The 10,279-nt window shown below is 63.1% G+C and overlaps 1 protein-coding gene across 1 annotated transcript; it reads left to right on the plus strand.

Annotated features, from left to right (window-relative positions):
- The first annotated feature begins 2,139 nt into the window (after positions 1 to 2,139).
- On the plus strand, positions 2,140 to 5,799 carry LOC140898002 (von Willebrand factor A domain-containing protein 5A-like). The gene is made up of 4 exons (XM_073311369.1): positions 2,140 to 2,340; positions 3,553 to 3,632; positions 5,159 to 5,262; positions 5,538 to 5,799. The coding sequence occupies exons 1-4, from the start codon at positions 2,295 to 2,297 to the stop codon at positions 5,797 to 5,799; spliced, it is 492 nt and encodes a 163-aa protein (XP_073167470.1). The 5' UTR covers positions 2,140 to 2,294.
- Positions 5,800 to 10,279: the final 4,480 nt, after the last annotated feature.

The raw sequence follows: 10,279 nt of genomic DNA on the forward strand, positions 1-10,279 counted from the left end.
ACTGACCCCTCACCCCCCTGAGCTATACAGCCGGGAACCTAACCACTGCCCAGGTAAGGGCTCACCTGGACACCTGGGTCCCAGCCATCCCTGCTGGGAGGAGGGTGCTGGGGGTGGGGCAGGGGGAGGGTTCTGGGCTGAGGGGTGGGTTCCAAGGAACGGGGCTGTGGGTGGGGGGAAGGTCCCAGGGGGTGAGAGATGTGGTGTAGGGCGCGGGGTGGGTCCCGAAAGGGGGAGCCTGGGCCAGACTCTTTGGGTGATTGAGGGGGTGGGGGATCGAGCAGTGGGGGTGGGTCTCTGGGGGCAGTCATGGGGCTCTGAGGGGGCAGCTCACCAGGGCTCGACCCCATGCCCACCCCATTTGCAGGCTTGCCCCCATCTCCCCGCAGGCTCCCTGATGGGCGACCCGGCCGTGATGATGACCCTGCTGCCCAGAGTGCCCGAGGCGGTGCCGGCCCAGAGCCAGCCGGGGAGTTCGTCCTCCTGCTGGGCCGCTCCGGCAGCACGGCCTGCCCCATGGACGCAGAGACCTGTCCCGCCAGCGCATCAACAGCACCAAGGGACGGCCAGGCGGGAGGCTGCGCTAGATGGGCCCGTGGGGCCGTGTCGGGGGAGCAGCCCAGGCTGGCTGGGCCCGTGGGGCTGACTCTCCATCCGTCTGTCTGTCCCCAGGAGACCCTGGTCCTGCTGTTGAAGAGTTTGCCCCTGGGCTGTTATTTCAACATCTGTGGCTTTGGGTCTGAGTTCGAGTCGTTCTACCCGTGAGTCCGAAGGGCAGGGAGGGGGCTGTCTGGGTTAGGGGGCAAGGCTGGTTAGCGGACAGAAAGTGTCTCTTGGTTAGGGGGCAGGGCTGGTTAGGGGACAGGGGTGTCGGTGGGTTAGGGGTCAGGGCTGGTTAGGGGGCAAGGGGTGTCGGTGGTTGGGGGTCAGGGCATGTCTGTTTGTTGGGGGCAGGGCTGGTTAGGGGACAGAGGTGTCGGTGGGTGAGGGGGCAGGGTTGGTTAGGGGACAGGGGTTTCGGTGGGTGAGGGGGCAGGGCTGGTTAGGGGGCAGGGTGTGTCTGTGGGTTGGGGGTCAGGGCATGTCTGTTTGTTGGGGGCAAAGCTGGTTGGGGGACAGGGGTGTCGGTGGGTTAGGGGGCAGGGCTGGTTAGGGGACAGGGGTGTCGGTGGGTTTGGGGGCAGGGCTGGTTAGGGGACAGGGGTTTCGGTGGGTGAGGGGGCAGGGCTGGTTAGGGGGCAGGGTGTGTCTGTGGGTTGGGGGTCAGGGCATGTCTGTTTGTTGGGGGCAAAGCTGGTTGGGGGACAGGGGTGTCGGTGAGTTAGGGGGCAGGGCTGGTTAGGGGACAGGGGTGTCGGTGGGTTTGGGGGCAGGGCTTTTTAGGGGACAGGGGTGTCGGTGGGTGAGGGGGCAGGGTGTGTCTGTTTGTTGGGGGCAGGGCTGGTTAGGGGACAGGGGTGTCCCTGGGTTAGGGGGCAGGGCTGGTTAGGGGACAGGGGTGTCGGTGGGTGAGGGGGCAGGGCTGGTTGGGGGACGGGTTTCGGTGGGTTAGGGGGCAGAGCTGGTTAGGGGACATGGGTGTCGGTGGGTTTGGGGGCAGGGCTGGTTGGGGGACAGGGGTGTCCCTGGGTTAGGGGGCAGGGCTGGTTAGGGGACAGGGGTGTCCCTGGGTTAGGGGGCAGGGCTGGTTAGGGGACAGGGGTGTCGGTGGGTGAGGGGGCAGGGCTGGTTGGGGGACGGGTTTCGGTGGGTTAGGGGGCAGGGCTGGTTAGGGGACACGGGTGTCGGTGGGTTTGGGGGCAGGGCTGGTTAGGGGACACGGGTGTCGGTGGGTTTGGGGGCAGGGCTGGTTGGGGGACAGGGGTGTCCCTGGGTTAGGGGGCAGGGCTGGTTAGGGAACAGGGGTGTCGGTGGGTGAGGGGGCAGGGCTGGTTGGGGGACGGGTTTCGGTGGGTTAGGGGGCAGGGCTGGTTAGGGAACAGGGGTGTCGGTGGGTGAGGGGGCAGGGCTGGTTGGGGGACGGGTTTCGGTGGGTTAGGGGGCAGGGCTGGTTAGGGGACACGGGTGTCGGTGGGTTTGGGGGCAGGGCTGGTTAGGGGACAGGGGTGTCGGTGGGTTGGGGACACGGCTGGCTGGGGGCAGGGTGTCCCTGGCTCCGGCTGTCCCAGCCCCAGACCTGTCGGCGCCCCCCGCAGGCAGAGCGTGGAGAATACCCAGCAGACCAAGGCCGAGTCCCTGCAGCGCCTCCAGCTGCTCCAGGCTCACCTGGGGGGCACCGAGATCTTGGAGCCGCTATGAGTCGTTTACCGCAGCCCCTGCCGGGACGGGCACCCATGCCAGGTGCCGGGGCGCCGGGGCCAGCCGGAGGGGCATCCTGGGGCAGGCTTGGAGAGTGATTGTGGGGCCGAGGGGTAATGGGGGGGGGGGGTCTCAGAGGGGGATGCGGGCCTGCGGGGACAGACTCACAGACTTTCAGGACAGAAGGGACCATTGTGATCATCTCATCAGGCCCCAGCTCCTCGCCCGCCACCCCCCGCCCCCCTTGACACTGCTCAGCCCCTCGCTCCCCCCGGGGACAGCCCCACCCCTCAGGCTGAGTCACCGGCACCCCCGAACCCTGAGTTACAGGCGTCAGGTCACAGCGACTCCCCCCAGTTGCTCCGGTTCAAACCAGTGAGTGCCCCAGGCTGCTGAGGGAGACCAACCCCCTCGGGTCTCTGCCAGTCTGAGCCAGGGGAAAATCCCTTCCCCACCCCACACGTGGGGGTCACCTTGCCCAGAGGATGGGGGCGAGACCCCCCCCAGCCAGCCCCCTGGGAAGGATTCTCTGCAGTAACTCTGAGCGCCCCCCCACTCCCAGTGCCCCGCTGCCGCCCATGGGGTGTTTGCTCCCAGCTGTCGCTGTGGGCCATAAGCCATTACAGGCCCCTCCTTGCCCTCCCTCCCCCCCCCGCCCCGCTCCCCTCGGAGGCTGTTCAAGGGGGAGATCCTGGGAGAGGGGATCGGAGAGGGGCTGGGGGCCCTGGGGGGAAGCCTGAGCGGGGCCAAGGGGTTGCTCGGAGTGGGCCTGGGGCTCTGGGCCAGATGGGGGGCTGGTGCCTCTGGGGGTGTGAGCAGGGCGTGGTAGGTAGCAACCGCGGGGTGGGGGTACCTCTGTATAGAGCTGGGAGGGGCAGCGCTTTGTGCTGTGCCCAGCTCTGGGGGGTGCCCTGCAGCCGGGAGGGGCAGGGAGGTCACTGGTGGGGGGTCAGGAGGGAGCTCCTGGAAAAGTGCCCACAGCAGTCAGTGGGTTCTTGTCTCCAGGGGCCGGTGAACAGGTGATGGGTTGGGGTCATGCCTCGGGGTTGGGGGTCACAGAGATAGGGGAGGTCAGCAGTCCCCGTCTGTCAGCCCCTCAGGGGAGATCTCTGGGAGGGGAGGGATGGGGCTGGGGGTCTCTGGGAGGGTCAGTGGGGCAGACTCTGCATGGGGCTGCTCCCGTTCCCAACAGGGAGGGGGTGTCTCCAAGGGGGTTGGGGTCTCTGGCTCTGACAGCGTCTCTCCCCCGCTCAGCTGTTCGTGTTTACGGACGGGGAGGTAGAGAACACCCAGGACATCATCGCAGAGGTGCAGCATCACTGGGGAACCCACAGGTAACTGGGGGTGCCTAACCCCCGCCCCAGTCCTGCCCCCATTAGCATTGCCATCATGTGGACCCCCGCCACCATAGTGCCCAGCATCTGCCCAACCCTTTGCCTCACCCTGCCCCCCAGCCCCGCCAGCATGGGGAGCCCCCCCAGTCCAGCCAGCCCTACTGGCCCCCCTCCAACTGTCCTACCCCCACCCAGCACTGGATGGGCCCCACCAGCTCTGCCCCTCCCCCTCCAGTCTCTGCCCCACCCCTCAGGTGCTTCTCCTTCGGCATCGGGGATGGGGCCTCCACGGCTCTGATCAAAGACATTGCCCGGGCAGTGGGGGGCAGCGCCGAGTTCATCACCGGCCAGGACCACGTGCAGCCCAAGGCGAGAACCCAGCAATCCTGGCTCCCAGCTCCCCCACTCTAGCCTACTAGATCCCACTCCCCTCCAGAGCTGGGGATAGGACCCAGGAGTCCTGGCCCACTTTGTGTGTGCCGGTCCCCCTCCAGGTGCCTCAGTCTCTGAAGTGGGCCCTGCAGCTGGCGGTGACTGGGATCTCACTGAGCTGGGATCTGCCCCCTGGGATCCAGGCGGAGCTGCTGCATTGGGACCCCGAGGTGATCTTTGCTGGGCAGCAGTGCCTTGTCTACGCCCAGCTCCGCGGGCAGCCCCAGGTGGGAGAGCGAGGTCCCCCAAACTGGGGTGCCCCCAGGGCTCGGGGTCAGTGACTGAGGCAGGAGCCCCACAGTCCCCTCCTGGGCGACAACTCTGGCCCCTAACGATGGCCATTGGCTGGAGCTCCCTGTGCTACCCCAGCCCCATTGTTCTGAATGGGGAGAGTTCACCCTGACCCCTAACGATGGCCATTGGGCTGCAGGTCTCTGTGCTACCCTAGCCTCATTAATTTCAGTTGGGATTGTTAACTCTGACCCCCTAACGATGGCCATTGGGCCAGGGATCTCTGTGTTACCCCAGCCCCATTGATCTGTGTTGGAATTGATTAAATCTGACCCCTAATGATGGCCACTGGGCGGCAGGTCTCTGTACCAGCCTGGCTGCATTGATCTCAGGGCAGGTCTACGCTATAAGTTTTCATCGGTGCAGCTGCACCGTTGTAGCATGTCTGGTGAAGACACTCTAAGCCGACGGGAGAGGCTCTCCTGCCGACGTAGCACCGTCTGCACGGGGGGCTAAGGTCAGTGTAACTACGCCACTCATGGGTGTGGATTTTTCATGCCCCTGAGCGATGTAGTTCTATCAAAGTATGTAGTGTAGACGAGACCTCAGTGGGGATCGATAACTCTGACCTCTAATGATAGCCACTGGGCTGGAAGTCTCTGTGCTACCCCAGCCCCATTGAGCTCAATCGGGATTGTTATCTCTGGACCCTAATGACGGCCATTGGGCTTACTAAGCCAGCCTCCCAACTGGTGTTCATTGGGTGTATTTGCCCCCTTTGTTCTGTAAGCTGGGTCTGAGGGGTCCCAGGGCATCTTCTCCCCCCTTGCATTCCACCTCTGACCACCTTTCTTTCCCCACAGCTCCCAGACATTCCCATGGGGGGCATCACCCTTCAGTACCGCATCCAGGACCAGACCTACAAGGAGACGCTGCAGTTCTCCCTGCAGCCACAGGATGGAGACAGGTGACAGCAATGCTCCCCTGGCTCCCATCCCCCACCCCAGGCAGCTGGGTCCTGCCCCCCTTCCCCCATGTCCTCACCCCAGCAGAACAGAGACAGGATGGGACCAGCCCCCCCTTCTGTGACCACTAGACCGCACTCCCTTCCCGGGGCCAGGATAGAACCCAGGAGTCCTGGCACCCACCCACCCCCATCCCGCTAGACCCTGCTCCCCTCTCCGTAGCGGCTGGAACCCAGGCGTCCAGGGCTGACCCCGTGAATCTCTCTCCCTGGCACAGGCTGCCCGTTCACCGGCTGGCCGCCAAGTCGCTGCTGCTGGAGCTGGAGGGGGCCGTGGGCGCGGGGTCGGAGGGGGACGGGCGCCGGGCTCTGGAGGCCAGCCTGAGCTCGGGGGTCGTCTGCTCCCTCACAACCTACGTGGGGGTGGACATGGAGCGGGGGCAGCTGGTGAGGTGGGATGTCCCGCTGGCAGGTAACCCCCAAAGGGGCTGGGGCTCCTGGCACCAGGGGGGACCCAGCATGTGGGGGGAACTCAGGTAGGAGGGGGAACCTGGCACTGGGGGCGGTATGGGGAGGTGGGGGGAACCTGGTGCCAGGGAGCGATCCCAGCACAGGGGGATCCCAGTGTAAGAGGGGGGGACCCAGAAGGGGCATGCGGGGGGGCATCATGTTTATGGGGTAATGTCCCTTTGCCCCTCTCCCTGCCCCCCTGACTCCCGGGGGCTGTGCTGCCCCCTCCCTGCTCCAGGGTGACGGCGACCCCAATCCCCATACCTCCGGGGCATGGGGAGAGCAGGGGCACTAGCATGGTGAGACGGGGAGTAGCACCGCCCCCCACCCCAGCCGGAAGAGAGGGGTCTGTGCCAGACAGACGGACAGAAGTAGACAGGCATGCGGAGACCCAGAGTCAGACAGGGACAGAGACCGAGAATCAGCCGACAGACCCAGACGGGGACAGGACGGAGAGACGCAGAGAGAGAAACAGACCCAGTCAGACAGACAGACCAACCCGGGCAGATGCAGGGACAGGAGGGGCGGGCACATTGCTGTCATGAGCAGACCTGGCTAGTAGGGGCCTCTCGCCCCCCAGCATCCTGCCCTCATCCATGGAGTGCAGCACCCACCCCTGCATCCCCTGGGGCTGGAGGAGGGGTCCTGGCTGAGGGGAGAAGAATGGGGCTGTGGGGACTGGATCTGGGGGTCACAGCCAGGGGGGAAGGGGCAAGAGCTGGAGATCCTGGCTGTGATGGAGCTGCGGGGAGAGGAAGATGGGGCTGGGTGTGGGGGGGTCCCAGCTCGGGGAAAGGGGCTGGGGGGTATGGAGGAGGGGTCCCAGCCGTGCGTTGGCTCTAAGTGTCTGAGGGGGGGCGGAATTCTCTTCCCTCCCTTTGCTTCTCTGGGTCTGTTTGCGTGTCCGTCTGTCTCTGTGTCTGTCCATCTACTCGCTAAATTTCGATTTCATCATGGACTATACGGAGATGATAGACTGCGTCTCGAGAGACCCCATCTGCAAGCGGCTGGCGAGCGGAGTGCGCCTGGACGAACCGAACCAGCGCAGCGTCTTCGGGCGCTTGTCCCGTGACTTGGCTGCGGCACGTGAGTACCTCTGCCCCGCATGCCTGCAGCTCCCAAAGTCCAGCGCCGGCCATCTCCTCCCTCGCAAGCGCCTGTCCTGGCTCCGTGGCCTCCCAAAGCTCAGCCGGGGGGCCCAACACAAGGGCAGACCGTCCTGCAATCAGGGGGCCCCACCGGAGACGGCACCCCAGAACGGTGAAGGGGGCTGGGAGTCAGGACTCCGGGGGTGGGCCAACGCCAGGGTGACGCTTCATCGGGTTAGAGACCCATGTGCCCTGAAGGTCACGGAGCTGTGCCAGTCTTTAAAAATGACATAGAAAACGAAGGAAATTCCTGGGTGAAAAACCTTTGTGTCGCTGAGGAAGGGGGAATTCTTGGCTGGTTTTTTTAGTGTCATAAAGCAAATTATCTCGAAAGAAAATGACTAAAAAAATAAGGAAACCCCCAAGCAAAAAACTCTGTGAAGGTGGAATTTGGGGTGTGAGTTTGTGTCAGTGAGCTCAGGGTGTGTGTGTGGGGCGGGGATCAGTAGTTTTTCATAACAGGAATGTCTCTGAGCAGTTTTCTCTGAAATAAACCCAGAGGGAAATTCCCAGGCAAAAAAACCTTGTGAAGCTGGGTCTGAGCTTGGAGGTTTGTACAGGTGAGTTCAGGGGCAAAAGTCTTTCTTGGCACCTTCTGGTTTATAAACGAAGAAACCCACGAAAGGCAGAAATTTTAAAGTTATCTTAAAACCTGCATTTGGAGAGTCTGGAAATACAAAGTGACTGTAGCCCAGATAACTTTAACTCTGCCCCGTAACCCTGGCCCATGCATGGCTATACTATCATATAGACTCTGTAACATCCCATCCCCCGCTACCCCTTTAGACTCTTGTGTCTCTCTGCGGACGTAGGTCTGTATCGCAGGTTGTAGTGGGGGATAGTCCCAGGGACAGACCGTGTTTGAGAAACACCGTGGGGTTGTGGAATTAATGCCTGGGCAGGAACAGTCACAGGGAGTTGGGTGCCCATCTCTGATTGAAAGTTAATTGTCATCCCATGGGTGCAAGAAGGGGCAGAGTTAAGGATGACTGTGGTGGGGTTAAGGGTGCAGAAGAGCAGGTTAAGGACACCCATGGAGGGACAGAGTTAAGGCCACACAGAGAGTGACCGTTAAGGCTATTGTCTGTCCCCCAGCCTGGACAGGCCATGTCGCTGTTCTGTACCCACAACCCTGTGCCAGCCCCATCTCCCTGTGTCTCTCCCCAGAGCGGGCACCGGAGGAGTCTCCCTTGCTGAGGCTGGTGTCTCTGCAAAATGCCGACATCTCGTGGAACCTGGACCCCTGGCTGGCTGCTGTGCTGGGGGTGAGCGAGACTGACGCCGGGGGAGGATACTCAGTGAGGTGAGCGGGGGTGCAGAGGAGAGGGGAGAGATCTGGGGCAGGTGCCATTGATTGGGCCTGTTCTCTGCTCCCAGATGAGATTGGTGGCGATCCATTCGGGGGGGGAGTCTGAGGGTGACTGGATTAAAGGACCCCTGAACCTGGAGCCCAGTGGGCGAGACGGGCCCAGATTTGGGGGGCTGGGAACCCCCTAACGGGGTCGGAGCATTGGATCGAGGGGGCCCAGGGCCAGATGGAGGCGCCCAAGTTGGGCCCTGTCTCAGGCCATCTCTCTACTCCCTGGACATGGCACTGGGCATCTGGGTAGAGGGTCCATGGTGCTGGAGCGGGGGCTATAGGAACCCTCCGAGTCGGGGTGGGGGGATGGAGTAGGGGGTCCCTAGGGAAGGGGGAGGGCTGGGTGAGGGCTGGAGGTCAGGGGAGGGGGCCAGGCTGGGCGCTGACTCAGGCTGTCTCTATCCTGCCCCCCACAGGACGTGACCCCCAGCATCTGGGCCACAGTGCTGGCCATGATCTGGCTGCACGACTGGGCCATGGGGTAGCGTGACGAGTCGAGCTGCTGGAGGCCAAGACTGTGGTCTAGGTGCAGGACTGAGCAGGTGAGAGGGTGCCTGGGGGGTGGGGGGCAGGGACAGTGTCCAAGGTCTCGACCCTGAGAGTCCCTGCCCCATGGGGCCCCTGAGACTGGGCCCCAAGAACCTCCATCCTCACGGCCCAGAGCCATGAGCCTGCCCCCCATGTCCTATAGCCCAGCCCCCTTCAGGGCCCTGAGAGCCTGTGCCCCATGGGTCCCCATTCCTGAGATTCCTGCCCCCCAGGGCCCCACAGCCCAGCCCTCGAGAGCCCCCGTCCCCAGCCTCTCCCCATCCCAATCCCAGCACCCTTCTGGAGTTTCCATGACCCGCCCCCCAGCACCTTTACTTCCCAGCTTCCCAACCCCCACGCCAGTCCCCCACGTGCTGTGAGCTCTGTTCCCTTTGCCCCCAGGCCCTCCCCTCGTTCCCCGGGCTGGTGTCTCTCCAGTGCCCCCCTCTCATTTCAGGGGCCCAGCTGAGTGAGTGCCTGGAAGCCGCCAACGCCCTGCTGGGCTGCAGCGTTGGCCCTGCCATCTTCGGGCTCTGAGCCCCCTCCAGGATCCCCGCACCCACTCCCCAGACTACCCTGGGCGTCCAACTGGGAACCCGAGGGCCAGCAGGGGACACTGGGTGCAGACCCACCTGGGCGGCCTGTGCCCAGCCCGGAGCAAACCCCCAGCTGGGATCCCATCTCTGCCACCAGTTCGGATGCATCTGCCTCTCGCTGGCTGAAGAGGAGCGATGGCTGCCCCCCCGGCTCCACCCCACTCTGACCCACTGTTGAGTAACCCCCACGCTGCTCACAGCCGCCGCCTCCTCTCTGCATTGTGGGGGAGTCCTCGGGATCATCTGCATCAATGTCGCACATCTCTTCGCTTTTTACAAATGACTGAGGGGTCCCTCTGTAAACAGCCTCCGGCCCCCACCCCAGAGGTGGCTGCACTGACCTCACCCTGCATGAGCCATCCAGTGTCAACCTAGTCCCATCTGCACGGAGTTCAGCTGCTGGACAGCCAGCCAGACCAACAGGATCTTTGCTTGTCCAAACACAACCTCACTTTGTCGTAATGGCAGTTTTCTCTTCGCTGGACAATCCTGAACCCAAACATGAGCACAGTGATTGGCTTAATTCTTCATTTCCTCTTTGCCTAGGTCCAGACTAGAGCTGGTCAGTCATTTTCCAGCTGAACAGTGCTGTGTTGGCAAGTGCAATTCTGTGGTGAGGGCTGAAAGGTGGAATCAGGCAGCAGATGGAGGAAGCTTGCCCCGTGCTGCGTGTTGTGAATCCCTCCCCATTCACCAGCTGCTGAATTCTCTACCACAGGAAGAAATGCTTCAAAACCTGACCGTCCATCTTGATGGTTAATGCTCACGCTGTGTCCATCCTGGGCAGCACCGGGCCCTTCTCAGGACATCCTGGGACTCAAGCAAACGATGAAAGACCTCAGCTGGTTAATTCCCTGGAAAGAAAGTGCTATTTTTAT

This window comes from Lepidochelys kempii, chromosome 14, assembly GCF_965140265.1.
Source record: "Lepidochelys kempii isolate rLepKem1 chromosome 14, rLepKem1.hap2, whole genome shotgun sequence".
NCBI classification, from domain to species: domain Eukaryota; kingdom Metazoa; phylum Chordata; order Testudines; family Cheloniidae; genus Lepidochelys; species Lepidochelys kempii.

What these genes read in the sequence shown, in the direction of transcription:
- LOC140898002 (XM_073311369.1), top strand. Translation starts at nt 2,295, where the DNA reads ATGAGTCGTTTACCGCAGCCCCTGCCGGGACGGGCACCCATGCCAG. An exon ending in GGGACGGGCACCCATGCCAG is followed by an intron (nt 2,341 to 3,552) that starts GTGCCGGGGCGC and finishes TCCCCCGCTCAG; the next exon opens with CTGTTCGTGTTTACGGACGG. An exon ending in CAGCCACAGGATGGAGACAG is followed by an intron (nt 5,263 to 5,537) that starts GTGACAGCAATG and finishes TCCCTGGCACAG; the next exon opens with GCTGCCCGTTCACCGGCTGG.